The 14512-nt window shown below is 42.0% G+C and overlaps 1 protein-coding gene across 1 annotated transcript in view; it reads left to right on the top strand.

Moving 5' to 3' along the window:
- Window positions 1-396: 396 nt before the first annotated feature.
- RABEP1 (rabaptin, RAB GTPase binding effector protein 1) overlaps window positions 397-14512 on the top strand; it is a 45032-nt gene continuing 30916 nt past the window's right edge. The window contains exon 1 of the mRNA XM_008930385.3: window positions 397-430. Within this exon, the coding sequence (XP_008928633.2) occupies window positions 412-430 (19 nt within the window). The 5' untranslated portion in view covers window positions 397-411. The remainder of the gene's footprint in view (window positions 431-14512) is intronic.

The raw sequence follows: 14512 nt of genomic DNA, 5'->3' as shown, positions 1-14512 counted from the left end.
GTTTTAATGTGGAGAGAATTGAAGAAATGAATTATTTAATATTTTTAGTTGTCTGCACTGCATTTATTGCTTAAAGGAGTAATGTAACCTCTGATTTAAGATTACATGTGACAAAATAGAACTGGATTAATATGTTCCCCCAAGGAAAAAGAATGGCTTTTTGTAATTACTTATATTGATTATAAATACCTTATGCATTCTTTACTTGTGCAAGACATATCAGCTAGGATTTGTTTTGTGGAAAGCAAATATAAAAGAACTAAAATTTCTACTGTAGTAGAAATTATATATATGGAACAACATGAGAGGACTATAATATAGAATGTGTCTTCTATTTCAGAGCCTCTGCTGGATGGAAAATGGGCCCAAGAATAGGGGAAGGAATAGTGCAAAGAAACAGGAAAAGAATGGATGTCATGTGCTGCCCTGGGTTTGTACTTTGGATTAGTGTAGACCTTAATAACCCTCTAATCCGTTGTGTGGGGTAACAGTTTCTATATGATAAGAATCACAGAGAGGCCAAGTGCAGAGTCCTTGGTGCTGGTGGAGCTTTGTGAACTGTGAGCTCACAATGTTGACCTGTGTTGCAAGTGGGGGCATGCTGCTTACTGAGCCTGGTCAAGGGGCTTTTTGGGGACATTTAATTTATATGTGTTGTCTGGATTGCTTGACCAGAACAGTAATGTCTTATTTTTCAAAATATTTTTGTTTTGAATATCATACTCAAAATTCAAACCTCTCAGCCTCCCAGGGTTGGGTTTGGGTCTGGGTGCTTGCCATCTCTGAAAATAAGGTTACCAAACAACATGTTTTGGCATAGCTTTTCCCTCTCAGAATGCTCAGGCTTTAGTATAATTCCCTTACTCATATTTGGAAAATGCTTCAATGAAGGAACCGCAGTACCATAAAACACTAAATCTTCAATACCAAAGTTAATTAGAATGATATGTCAATTATTCAACTCTTGCTGCGATAAACTGAAACCATTAGTACAGTCAGGCTGACAATTAGCATATCCATTGATATTATTCAGTGATAAACTGTTAATGGCACAGTCCATCAGATATTTTAATAAGAATTTGCAGAAAGAATCAATCCAATATTGGAGTAACACCTTCTTCCCCCTGTGCTTAGGCCAGTAAAAGTGGTGTCTCTGTGGTGGGAGGATGTGCCAGCTCTCAGCCGAGAGAGCTGCTGGGCTGTAGGTAGAGGATTGGAGGGCCTTGTCATGTTGATTTTGGTGCCACCAGCAGCACCATGATCCTCATTGTGTCCCTGTGTCAATAATCCAGGATCCCCAAAAGAACTGGGGGTTTCTGTTGCTGTGCTCATCACACCCCAGGGGCTGAGCGTGAGGGACCGGGCTTGTCAGAAAATTAAGTAGCAAAACCTTGGATGGTTTTATGTTTCCAGTTACTTCCCTTGCAAGTGTATCACTTTAAAATGAAGTGGAAGTATCTAAAAATGCTGTTACTCATCTCCAGGCGAGGTGTGGTTTGGAGGGGACTGGCTGTGAGTGCTGATGTCCAGCTCTGCATTGTTGATGTAACTGTGGGATGTCAAACCCTTCTCTCTTGGGGAGTATCTTCAAAATTGCTGCTACTTTCCAAAAATTTCTTCCTTCACATTAATTTTTCTTGGTTTATTATTATTTACTTGTTCTGTTATTAATAGTTGCTGATATTACACAGCAAATATATTTTGAATTTAAACCCACCAACCTTCACGCTTTTTGTTTTTAGGCTGTGTGTTTTTCCTCGTCAGTTCAGTGGACAAGTCTGGAATTTGATTTCAAAAGCAAAACACACACCTTGAACATACATGTTCCCACCTTTTAGAATTTCTAAGGGAGTTTTGATCCACTCAGCAGGTCAGTTTGTCCAGAGTGGAAATATGAACATTCAAGGTCTTTTCCTGTTTAAGTCAAGTCCCAGATTTGTGTCTTAATTTTGAAAAATAACACGATCCTGATCTTTATAATCACCTGTTGATTTGCCTGAAGGCACAATATACTTTATTAAATATACTTTAACCTGTGGACTGACTCTCTATTGTGTTTTGAATGCTGGAAGATATAAATTCTTTGCCCATTTTTATTGCTTCTTGGCGGCTTCACCGTCCTCACAGAGATGATGGACTTACTAAGTGTTTTCTTCCCTCCCTGGCCTGGTGCCTCGGGATGCTGAGCTGCTTTCCCCTAGCCCTTGATGGGTGGAACTAGTTTGTGTGTGCTCCCTTGCAAGTGATTGAAGAAGGAATTTTGTTTAAAAACTTTTAAGAAGCTAAAGCAAACAACGTCTGTCAGCGTGGGAGTGGATCAAATCCCATCGGCTTCATCGTGGCTGATGGTCGAATAGGAGACTTGCTGGACTTTCACTGCAGGCACTTTATTAAAACTACTTCTCAGATGTGAAGTTTTCTGTACTAAATTTAGGTATTTTAACTACATACTTTTCTTTAAAAAAATATACCAAGTGTGTAGCTTAAAAAGAAGGATGAGGTTATGGCTTTACTCTGACTGAAGTCTCCCAAGATAAGAACTGGTAACTTTGATAAGCAGCACTTCCTAACCAATCTGCTATGAAAGCCATTGTGTGTGTGGATTTCAGAGGAACATCTTTCACACCAAACTCTGATGCTTCTGAATCATTCATAGGTTTTACTTTCAGAATTGGGTTTAGTGTCTGGTTTAGTGGTGGCTGAGTTAGTGGTACTGCCCTCTGCAAGTTATTCTATAAATAGGGGAAACATTGTCTCCTTTTAGTCATGGCATAGTCAGTTAAGCATGATGATGAATTATCTCTGGAGAAATTTAAGTCATTTGATATTTTTATATAAACTGACATAGGAAGAACAAGTGAATAGTGTACCCTTGGTTAATATTTCTGTATCTTTCAGAAGGAAGAGCATTGCTTGAAAAAACTTCTGGGTTGTCCTGTTGCTCTATTACAGTGCCTGTAGTACCTTAAGAATGCAGAACTGCAGCATGACTGGGGATATAATGAGGAATTGTGTTTATTTATGTATTTTTTCCCATTCATGTCCAGTTCTGTCAGCCACAACTCCCCTTGGCATTCAGCTGACTTGTGGTGGTGCTTCTCCCCTTCCTGTCCCTATCCTGTGCTTGTCTCCTCAGGCCTGACTCCTCCAAATACAATGAAGAGGAAAAATAAGGCTTTTCAGCCACCCTTTGTGGCTCTTTCCACCTCCCCTGGCAATTTGTGCTTCCACCCAGCAGAGCAGCAGAGCCGTGGCCTTGCCTGACCTTTGCTTTCCGGTTTTTCCTCTCTCTCCAGTCAAACACCAGTCATTTGACCTTGTCTTGGGCAACCCCTGCTCTTCAGCAAGTCCTGTGCTCTCCTCAAACCTCCTTCCCAGCCACCACCTCAGCTTCTCTAAATCTTGCTGTCCCTCTCACTGCCTTCTGCAGCCTCTGTGGGTGTTCCTGTCCCTTGTCCTTGGTTTGGCTGCTCCGCTCTGCAGGATCACACCCCCGTTCTCCATGTCCTCCATCCCTCCATTCTTCCTCTTCTAGAGAAAATCTCATGACTGTACAAACTTCCTCTGTGAAAAACGTCTTTTCTAAACAGCCTGGCTCCCTGGCTGTGTTGAGTCTCAGCTTATTCGTTGTTTTTAAAATATATTTTTCTTGATTTAAGATCTCTCCAGGTTCTGCAACTAAGAAAGGAAGATCTCCCTGTGCTTTACTCTTGGTATAGAGCAACCATTCACCTGCTTTTTAACCCTGCCTTAGACATGTTCAGGTGCTGAGTGTTTTCACAGAACAGATTATAGAATTTTGAGGCAATCAACTTCAGTTACCTGTTTATCGTGAGGTTGGCTGAAATCTAATTCTTTAATACATTGGTATCTTCATTTATAAACCAAGTGCCTCACAGATGGCAAAAATTAATTGCTGGAAGTTAACTTATGCCCCTTGGAAAGGTAGAAAATATAAGTGTTCTATCTTTTGGCTATTGGAGGGCGTCTGAAAGTTGCTGTAAGTAGAGAGCAGGGCAGGAAACACAGAGTGCTGAGATCTGCTTGTTTGGTTCTGGGTGCAGTTAAGAGCCCTGTCTTGTCTTGTGTGTCTGGCAGTGCTAAGAACTGAAAAATAACTGAGATCTTGGAGAGAAAAAAAAAAAGGCAGCCTGATTTTTAGTTACTTAACAAGCAAAAAGCACCTCACCTTACTGTGGTGAGTCACACCGAGAAGAAATTTAAATTCAGGTGGGATTTTATTTTTTTAATTAATATTTATCTTCTTGTTTATATTTTGTTGTTTCTGAAAATGTCTTTTAGTAAACCTAGGGAGCAAAAACGCAGTAACAGACAGAAGTTATGCATGGCAAAAGGAATCAGAATCAATAACTGGAAGACAATGGAAGCATTAACTGTGTGTGCTCCAGAGGGAATGGCCTGAGGTGGGAGGGAAGGATTACCTGGGGATTAAACCAGACTGGATTTGTTGATTATAGCAGTGTTCCCACGCCTTTCAGACAGTGACCTGCATAGATTGTGTGGCTTGTGCTGCATCTTTTGTCAAGTATGTGTTTTTAGCTCTCACATAATTGCAACAAGATTTGCAATTCTGCTTAAATGGCAACAAAAGGGAGGAATATGGAAAACAAGAGACTAAACAGCCCTTTCACTGTTTTCCTCAGAGTGTTTCCTTGTATAACTGTTCACCCCCCCACTTGTGCCTTGAGAGGGTAACTTTTTGTATTTGCATGGGTGGTCAGCACTGAAATCCTCCCCAAGAGAAATGATTTATTTTAATCTGTGCTCCATCAGTGCAAAATGAGGAGGCAGCACCATGGTTGGTTGCTTTAAAAAAAAACCAAAACAAAGCAGTAACTTGAAACAGTAACTTAGATACAACCACAGAGTATAAAACAGTCCTTACATCTGTATGTTGAGTGTCATTGGCTTAATCTACACAGGAAGAAACACAGAGGAGTGCTAGAAGTTATTGCTCAAGCAATAATTATTTTAACCATCCACAATAAATTTCCATGTCTGGTATCCTTTAAGGAAATTGTCTTTCCTGAGGCCTACTGGAGTTCATATTAGACTCCCATTGACTTCAGACACAAGAACTGGAACATTCATCTTACATTAACAGCAGCCTGTGCCAAAACCCCTCTGATATATTTTATCTGTGGTGTTACTTGGTTTATTTTGGTGAAGTACGAAGCATAAATTTGGCTCTGTTAGTTCAAATCATCTGACAAGCTGGCATCTTTATGTCATAATTTAAATTTTCTGTTAAAGATTGGTTTCAAGTCAGGTTTTCTTAATTGCCAGCTCGCTCTGTCTGTTTATATCTTCATCCCTGTGCTGTGTGTGGAGCTGTGTGTGAAATTAATGGGGAAGCAATTAGCCAAACTCGGAATTCTGTGCCTGAGTGATGCTTCTAGCTGTGAAAATATCAGAGCTGTCTGTCTGGTCTTCACAGCTTCTGTCTGAGTTTTAGATGAAACTGGAGATAAAGATGCTAAATCTCTAAGTGTTGTATTAACTCCTGGTGTTCCAGAGGGTGCTGAGGATTGCACTGAGCTGATGAGCCATTGGGAAGGGCTGTTGTGGCACTTTACAGGGTCTAATCAAACTGCACTTTTGTTCAAGCATATTTGCTTTCAAGTAAGAGTAAATGTGAGCCCGGCCTTTTTCTGGAATACAAATGTTTTCTGATATATTTTTCTCTACAGCCCTAGGTTTTGTACCCATCTGTACTGGAGACACCCTTTCAGCTGCCCTTGTTCAAAACCCAAGTTTGTACAAGCACTGGGGGGAAATCTGAGCTTGGGAATTTGCTTTCTGATTCCCATTAAGTTTGTCAGCTTCCCCTGGAGAGTCTGAATGGAAATCAGGATTTGAGGAAGGTCATTTATCACTTACCAATGTCAGTCATCAAGTCTTAAAAAGTAAGTTCTGCCGTGTGGCTACGCCAATCCCAGTTGCCACAAGGCAGAGTGGGGGACAGAAGGAAGGCCAGAGTGTTTCTTTTGGCAGGCAGCACTTAGGTTAAAGTGATTATCAGGCTGTACCCATGGGCTGTGGTTTCAGGTTGCAGCTAAGCCAGTCTAGAAGGTTGCTGCTGCTGAAAGGAGGGTTCCTGCTCTCTTCTTCCTCCTCCCTCAGGATGTTTCCATCGTTTCCTTTGGGCCAGCTCTGCACAGTGGACCCATCACTGAGCCAGTTCAGCTCAGACACCCAGCTGAGAACTAGTCACTGCTGAATTAATTAGTTTAATTCATTTAGTGAAAGGCCTGAGAAGTGTTAGAGCTGGTATAAAGGAAGGGTGGAGACCACACAGTAGTAATATGAGTGTCAAAGGGTGCAGTTCTGGCTCTTTTTCACAGTTTACTCTATATGCTCACATGAGCCCTTGGTATATGCTCAGCTAAGTCATGAGTGTGGTCTGGTTTGGACCTGGTTTGACTCACTCCCCTCCCACCCCCCAAATTTCTGCTCTGATCCTGTCCCTGCACAGCCTCAAAGGTCTGTGGCATGATGGGAATAAAGGCACAGGAGGTGGGAGTGCTGAGTTACCCTTTCACATGACCACCAGTACATACACTGATTTAAAATGATCATCACTGCAGGCTTAGGCAAGTCTTCCTGTTCTGTAGTGCTTGTACCCCTGGCATATTTTAAAATGTTTTGAGAATTTCATGCTGGAGGAGGATTTTCTTCCTTTTTAACAGTTCAGGAATTCATTTAGGTGACAAGTGGTAGCAAAAAATATGAATATATAGAATCATGGCACTGTTTTTTTGTCAAGAAATAGATTATGGAGGCTTGGGGGAGTACTAGTCTGTTGTTCTCAGGGAACCTATTAAATTCCTTACTCTAAAGGATAGGAGCTGTATCCTGTTCCTTATCAAATAAAGATGTTAATCATCTTTTATTATTTCTCATACTATATTTATCATCACAATGTTTCCATAAATACCTCTGGCAACAATATTTTCCAGGCCCTTTATTAAGATTTATATCCTTTAAGTGACTAAGGCACCATGTTTTCATGCCTGCAAGCTGCTCTTCTGACAACTGACATTTTCAATTTACTATTCCTGGAGAGTGAGTTTTTACCTGTTCCCTTTGCCTCTTTATTCTCTGTCTACCAATTTGGGTGGCCAAATTATATAGGAAGGGACAGGGAACCACAGTGGGAAAGAAATCTGGTGTTACCTTCCTTTTGTGGATATTGTTCAAATCCATAACTTGGGTCTGAATTCTGAAGCTCTTCTGGTACTTGTAAAATTACCCTGGTGCTCTCTGGTAGCTGTGCACGTGGAAGTGATTTTCCATGCTAATAGTGATTATTTCAGCTTTTGAAAATGTCCACAAAGATGCTGATTTGCTTTAAATGACAGTCCCCTCATACCTGGAACAATGGTAGATTAACAGAAACCATTGCCTGTGTAAATTCCACGAACACTGACATGTTTCTGGTTTGCTCTGCATCATTTTCTTGTTGCCTTCCTTTCAATTTTTAAGTGTCATCATTAATTTGTTCTTCCTGCTCAGCAGTTGGGAAACACAGTATTTGGGATGGTCTCAAAGCTACACCTCAGTTCTTGTCCCTATGACAAACAGCACAAGATCTCAGACTGGTGGTATCTGGGGGAATTTTTGAATTAATGTAATGGTTTTCTTTTATATATTAACTTACTTCATTAAAGAGAACACTGCAGTAGTGTTGTTTTGTGTTGTTTTTTTTTTTCACCTGAGATTTGAGTCCTACTTTATTCCCATTTTCTTCCCAGAAGAGGACAGCCTTTAATAAATCTGTAGGCAAAGTGATAAACATATTATAAGGAGTCACAGGGATTTTTTCTCCCTCCCACTGCAAATGAGTCAGCAATTAAATTATCTTGAAAGAAAATCACTCCTTAATCTGTTGTCTGGGGTTAGCAAGTGTTTACATTTTAAAAACAGTTATATTAGTGGTGTTCAGAGTGATAAATTGTGTAAGGGGTCTCCTTATAGTGAAGTACATATCAGAACCTCTCCCTAAATATCTGTCAATCTGAAATATTCTTATTTTATCAGAGCAGCAGGTTTCTGATGGTTTATTAAGACAATATCCTCAACTTAAATTTTCTTTTTCTGGCAAGAAACACTGAAAACCTCCCTGTCAAGTGTAATTGCCACGTGAAATAGTCTAATCCTGTTCTGGGTTTTCTGGTTATATCATAGAAATGCTGAGAGGTGGTAGTGTGGACAAACTTGGCAGAAATATCCCTGTGTGATACGAGGACTCATTCATATTTTCAGTGTTGTGGTCAGGGAGATTTAAGTGACTTGACATTTCGGGGGACTTGCTTTAAAATGCTGTGGCAGGGGAAGGGGTGGCTGTGCTGGGGTTCTGCTTCCAGGCTGGAGGAGCCTCTGTGTCTCCTTCAAACCCCTTCTGGTGGTGCTCAGCTCTCCAGGGGATGAGGTGGGCCAGGCTGATGGAGTGCCAGGCGTGGTGGATGTGTGTGACATGTGGGGACATGTTTGACAGCTGAATTGTTTAAGCTCAGATGTCTGAAATGCTCAAAAAGCTTTGCCCCGGGGGCATCAAGTCAGGCTGTGACTGCAGGGGGTAGAGATCTACCTGAGTTGGCCTTGAGCTGGCAGTGGTGTGATCCAGCACAAGCTGTGAAGCATTTTGGAGAATCTTCCCAGTTCTTGGGTAATTCTCCCTCCCTGACTTCTGTGCTGCCATCACATTGTTTGCTCAAGCACTGACTGGGCTCAGTAAATGCTCTCAGCCTGGAGAGTAAATAACCCCTTCCACAAACCCAAGGAGACACTGAGCTTTTTCCTGCAATCCTTTTCTTTAAAAAATTGATCCTCCTGTAAAGAGCAGTTATAAAAAAGAAAAATTGTGAAAGAGTAACAAGATACAAACACTGAGGGAGCAGGGAAAACGCTGGTGATTGTGACGAGGTTGGTAACTCTGTTCTCTCCATTTTGTGTCACTGTAGATGAATTCAAAGTTCACCAGACTGTAGCTTGCTGCTGGCTTTTGAAATGCTCTGATATGCATTCAGGCTTAGCAACACTGCATTTCTGAGGAGATTCACTGCTGGTAGCAGCAGGATGCAGCCAAAATGCTTTCCATAGGATTCCATCTATGGTGATGTCCGGTTGACTTTTCCAACACTGTGATTCATCCACTGCTGCCCTATTTAAATTATTCAGAGAACTGATGAAGCACAAAGCATGGTTGAATTTCTTGGAAAAAAATGCTAACCAATGGTGTTTTCCTGAAATTTTAACAGGGATTGTTCTCCCCTCACACCAAAACATCAACAGCAGAAATTGGAGTAAACAGAGAGTAAAAACCCTTCATGGATCAAGTTGAGACTTCTGTGGGGAAAACTGTGTGCACAGAACTGAGAGGTCTGATGGCAATGCTGGTTAAAAGGAAAGAACCAGCTACTTTGCTGGTAGGGAATGTAGGAATAGCCAGGCCATAATGATGGAGGTAGAGAACTGCCCTTGGGAAGAGATGATGCTTTTGGCAAATGAAAGATGAATTGCTGGAAAAAAATTCCACCTCACTTTTGTCAACGTGGACATACATGATTAAGTGCATTCCTGTGATACTTGATGTGACTTGAGCACTGTTCCATTGCAGTGCAATGTAAATAATGTTTAACTGAGCATAAATTTCCAACTGGACTTAAGTTCCCTGAGGTCAGAATGACTAAGTGTGTGGAAGAGGTGAGGAGCATTGCTTGTCCCATGGACTGGGCTTATCCAAACTGGGAGTCAGGTGTGTGATTCCCCTTTACTGAGTGCAGGGAATGGAGATTTGGACCCCAGAGCAGCAACTGCCTGGTTTTGTGTCCAAGAAAAAAGATAAGGGAGGCAATAACAAAGCAAGGAAGTAGTTAACATGTGAGAGCTGTGAAAAGGGAGAAAAAGTGGGAAGCAGAAGTGGAAAAAAACGGGGAAGGAGAAACAGTGTGTTGGCTTTTTTTTCCCCCCATGTAATTGTGGATGAAGATGTTTGCTGTATAAACATACTTTGGGGGAGATACTTATTACTATGAATGGCTGTTTATTTACTGTGCAGGTTTAATTAGGCCTTTTAAAGGACCCTTTTTTCTCTTCCCTTTGTTCTTGTCCTCATCTTGTGGCTGCCCCATCCCTGGAAGTGTTCAAGGCCGGGTTGGATGGGGCTTGGAGCAACCTGGGCTAGTGAAAAGTGTTGGATTTGGAATAAGATGGTCCTTAAAATCCCTTCCAGCCCAAACCATTCTGTGATTCTTGGCTGAATTATAGAACAGAATCTTTCCATTTGTTCAAACACCTCAGTTTCTTTAGATTTTAATTATTTTTATGTGGTGGCTCTTTTTTTTTATTAATGGAGAATGTCATGCAGTGCTTAACATAAAAAAGGAAAATAAAGAGTAGGAATAGGCATTACTGAGACTACAAGTTTAGTGGAAAGGTGTGTTTGTCATTCAACTTCAATGAAAAATAATGTTACTTTCAAACTTTAATAGTATATTGCAAGCTTCCACTTGATGCCAATGGAGTATTTATAATGTGGTTGGGTGTTTGTAACATCCCAGTTGAATATTTTTAATCCTGCAGTCGTTGATTTACTGCAATAAATAAAAAGATACTGTAGCAGATATGATGCAGCAAGGCTCAGTTCTGCGTTGTGCTCTCTGCAACACCGGGTGTGTATGGCATTAAATCGGTCCTGGGTTGTTTGCCTGTGAGTGTTCAGTCAATAGAGAACAAACTGGGGATGTCAAATAACCTTCAGCTGCACCATAAACCAGAAATGGTTGGATGAATGCAGCAGTGTCTCTGAAAACCCCAAATGGGGAACTGAGTCCCTTCTGCAGAAGGACTCACTGGTGGTGATGTTGGGCAGCAACGGCCCTGCTGCTGGGGCACAGCTGGGGGGGACTGTCACCAGGTTTTCCCCTTTTTATAGCTGAGTTACCATCATTGCAGGCAGTGAAATATTCTGAAAAAGGAGGTGTGACAGTCTCAGTGCAGAGGGGTTTGTTGCCACTCTGAAAATGAGAGTGGCAAGTGGGAGGTGGGGGGAGATGAGATGAGGAGTGCGTGGTGACCACTGAGCTCGAGCCATTTGTCCTGGTGAGTAAAATGCTTGGTGCTTCCAAATGGAAGTCTGAGAAAAGCAAGTAATTCTTTTCTTCCTTTCCCCCCCCCCCCTTCAGTTTGCTCTGCTGCTGCTCAATACCTGTGTGTCAGGGCAGCTGTTTTTCCTTGCAAAAAGAGCAACCCACGTTTCCAAAGTCAGGAATTGCTTCTGTTCAAGGAGCTTATTCAAAGAACCATAATCTGTTCCTTTGCTTCTGAGTGCCTGGTGCAAACAGCTGTATGGGAGTTGTTGTAAGAGTGGGGAGGGTTGGCAGCTTGGCTGTTCTTTCATAATCAAACCTTCTTTGAATAAAATAAAGAAAAGCTTTTTGCAGTCTAAATACAAGTCCTGGTGGCAGACTTAGATGAAAAATTTATATGGTAACATAATTGTGGCTCCAGTGTGATGTCACAACAGAGGAAAATTAGTACCCTTAGGAAATAAGCAGCCATATATTTTTATTTTTCCTTACTTTTGTCTTGAGCAGTCATGATAGGAAAAGAAAGGTAGAAAATGACAGAAAATTTATTGTACATGTAGATTTTTTCCTGATCTGTTTTCTTATTGCAGCTGTTTAAGGCTGAACTCTTGATGTCATGTTTGACACTTTTAAATATCAAGCAGAAAGCTTTGTGGCATTAATTTTATAAATAGACCTAGTACTCAAAAATAGTCTCATTGATAATCAGCTTTGTCTGTCTTAGCTCTGGAATGGTCCCTCCATGTTTGTGTAACAGAAACTCTGTCATACATAGAATTTAATCCTTTTTGGAGCTGATCTGTGGAGCAGCATATAAATAACCAGTCAATAAGAAATGTGTGTTTGTTCCTGTGTTTTCCTAGAATTGGAATTTCACTGTGTAGTAGGTTAAGAGAAAGTTGTATATTCTTCACTAGAGTTTCTCTGTGTGTGTTCCAGTAGTTTCATGGTTCTCCTGTAGTTTGATGACTCTGCTCTGAGATGAATTTTGCTACCTTTCTTTCGGGTTGAGACACATGATAACACACACTGTGCTTTGCTGTGATGTCAGGGGGATGGGGATTCCTGCATCTGCTCAGTTGTTTCTCTGCAAAATCTGTGTTCTTAGCTAGAAACAAAGCTAGTAATTTAATTAGTGCATATAATTCTATCATCAGCATTCTATTTGTCCTAATAATCCAGGGGGAAAAGTGCTATTTACAGCTAATAAATTGTTGGCCCAAGGGGTTTCTGGTTTATGTTTTAGTTTGGCGTATCAATTTCAATTTAATTTTTTTCTCAGTGCTATTTCAGGAGTTAAGAAATTGGGTCTTCGGGGTGTTTGTTTGTTTCTTGATGACTTAGGGCCCTAAATAGGAATTTAGGTCTCCCCCAGTGCTGCTCTTGGGAAATACAGCATGTTCCCTGCCTGTTCTGATCCCGGGTGTCACACAGGATCCTGTTTCAGTCGGGCACAGCTCCCCCAGAACTGCCCATCTCTGGGCTCTGTTTACACCTCACTGGTGTTGTTAAACATTGATAGTGCCTTCTGTGCTGGGAATGGGAGCATGGGGACAGCGCCTGGAAAACCAGGGAATGCTGACGCTGCAAAATGTGTGTTTGGCTTTGGGGTTGTTTTTCAGTTGATGCCCTAGGATGGCAAATAAGTTCTCTGTTTCAGCTCTGTTCCAGGCCCGGGGTGAGTTGGACCTAAATTTAGAGCGAGAAGTGAGTGATAAATGACAAAGGGCTAATTGGAATTCTATGAATGAGTCCATTTCCTGCCGTTGACTCCAATTCCAGGTGGACTTTAATCTGTGCCATGTAGCCTGCGGGTACCTGTGGCTGGCAATCTGGGTTTGGGATCATTTCGGGAAGTGTCTGTATGGCTGTGGTACAAATTATACCCCTGAAGAAGAAAATAGTTTTTTTTGAACTTAATCACTTAGCAGAAAGCTGGCAATTGCCAGTCTGTCTCAGAAAATAAACTATCTTTTGCTTTTACTTTTTGTGCACGTGCGTTTGAGGGGGTTGATGTTTATTGTCCTCAAGTTTGTGCCTTGTACCACTGCAGTGGGGGTGTGCCAGGGTCTGTCCTGAGCTGTACATGTGGCACAGGTGGTAAAACCACTTTAAACGTAGTATCTGAGTAGAAAGAAGGATGTTCATGCACAGCTGCAGCGATGCATGACCTGCAGTTGAGATCTTAAACTCTGTGGTTTTTTGAATGCTTGCAGCTGGTCCTGACAGCTGCTGGAGCTCAGTTGTGGTGGGGGTTGATTAGTTACTTATTTATTACTTTTTAGGCATACCCACCAGGCTGCAGACAGGGGGAACACTGTAAAAATGTAAATATTTAAACTTCATTTCCTTCGGGGTCACTCTGCCCTCCCTCTTTCTGTTTGGGCGGGAGGATTTAAAAAGGATGAGTCTGTTCATCCTCCAGCTTAAAGCACTTCAACTTTCTGCTCTTGAGGTGTCCTCTTGCCCTTCCATCCTCGGCAGAAGCAACTCTTACTTTTGGAAGAACTTAGAACCCTGTTGTATTGCACAGCAGCTCCTGCTCTTTGCTGAAGGAAGATGGAAAAGGAATCAAGTAAACAAGGAGTGCTCCAGCCGTCTTTGGGAGCGGGAGGCTTGGCTGATGTTTGCGGTTGATTCAACTTTCAGAATCACTCGTTGTGGAATGGAACAGTTGATTTGTGTGGTTTTAAAATGCTGTGTGAAAGGTGAGGGATGGTTTGACTGTGTGCACGTTGCTCCAGGCCCCTGGGCGCTACCTGTGGGTGCCGGTGCCCCTGCCCCCAGCACGGAGCTCACTTGGGCTTTAGTGCCTCTAAATGTTCCCTTCTAGAGGTTAAACTGAGCTCAGGCCCAGCTCCTGAGAGCCCAGCAGGGCTGTGCACTGTGGTGTGGAGGAGGTGGCTGTGGCTCTCTGGCTGTGGGAGCAGCTCTGGCATCGCCCTCTGGCAGAACTCAGCGAGGAGCAGCAACACAGGCACAGCCTCTCCCTTGGGAAGACTTCAGCAAGGCTTCAGAAGCAACTCTCTAACCTTGGGCCTCCAAAAGCCTCCAGCTTTTGCTACCTGGACCTGGCTCCATGTGTGCTGCTTCCTCCCTGGTTTTCGTCCAGCCACTCTCTGAACACACACTTGAAGCGTTGCCTCAGTGTGTCTTTGCTGCAGGTTCCTTTTGTTTGCTGGAGATCACTCCTGTGCAGTTGGCTTTGAACTTTGAACCCCCACACAGGGATTGCTGGCCGGGAAAATTCATGTGTTCATATTTAAGGTGATAAAACCCCAGGATTCTGGTAAAAAAGCGACATTAAAATTTCTTCAGTCCTGTATCTACACATATCTTTTATTCAGATATCAAGATATAAGATATATTAAACTATATTTCATATATATATAAAGATATAT

The sequence above is a fragment of the Manacus vitellinus genome, unplaced genomic scaffold (genome assembly GCF_001715985.3).
Source record: "Manacus vitellinus isolate BGI_N305 unplaced genomic scaffold, ASM171598v3 scaffold_32_pilon, whole genome shotgun sequence".
Taxonomy (NCBI): domain Eukaryota; kingdom Metazoa; phylum Chordata; class Aves; order Passeriformes; family Pipridae; genus Manacus; species Manacus vitellinus.
This window is presented reverse-complemented; position numbering and strand designations above follow the sequence as displayed.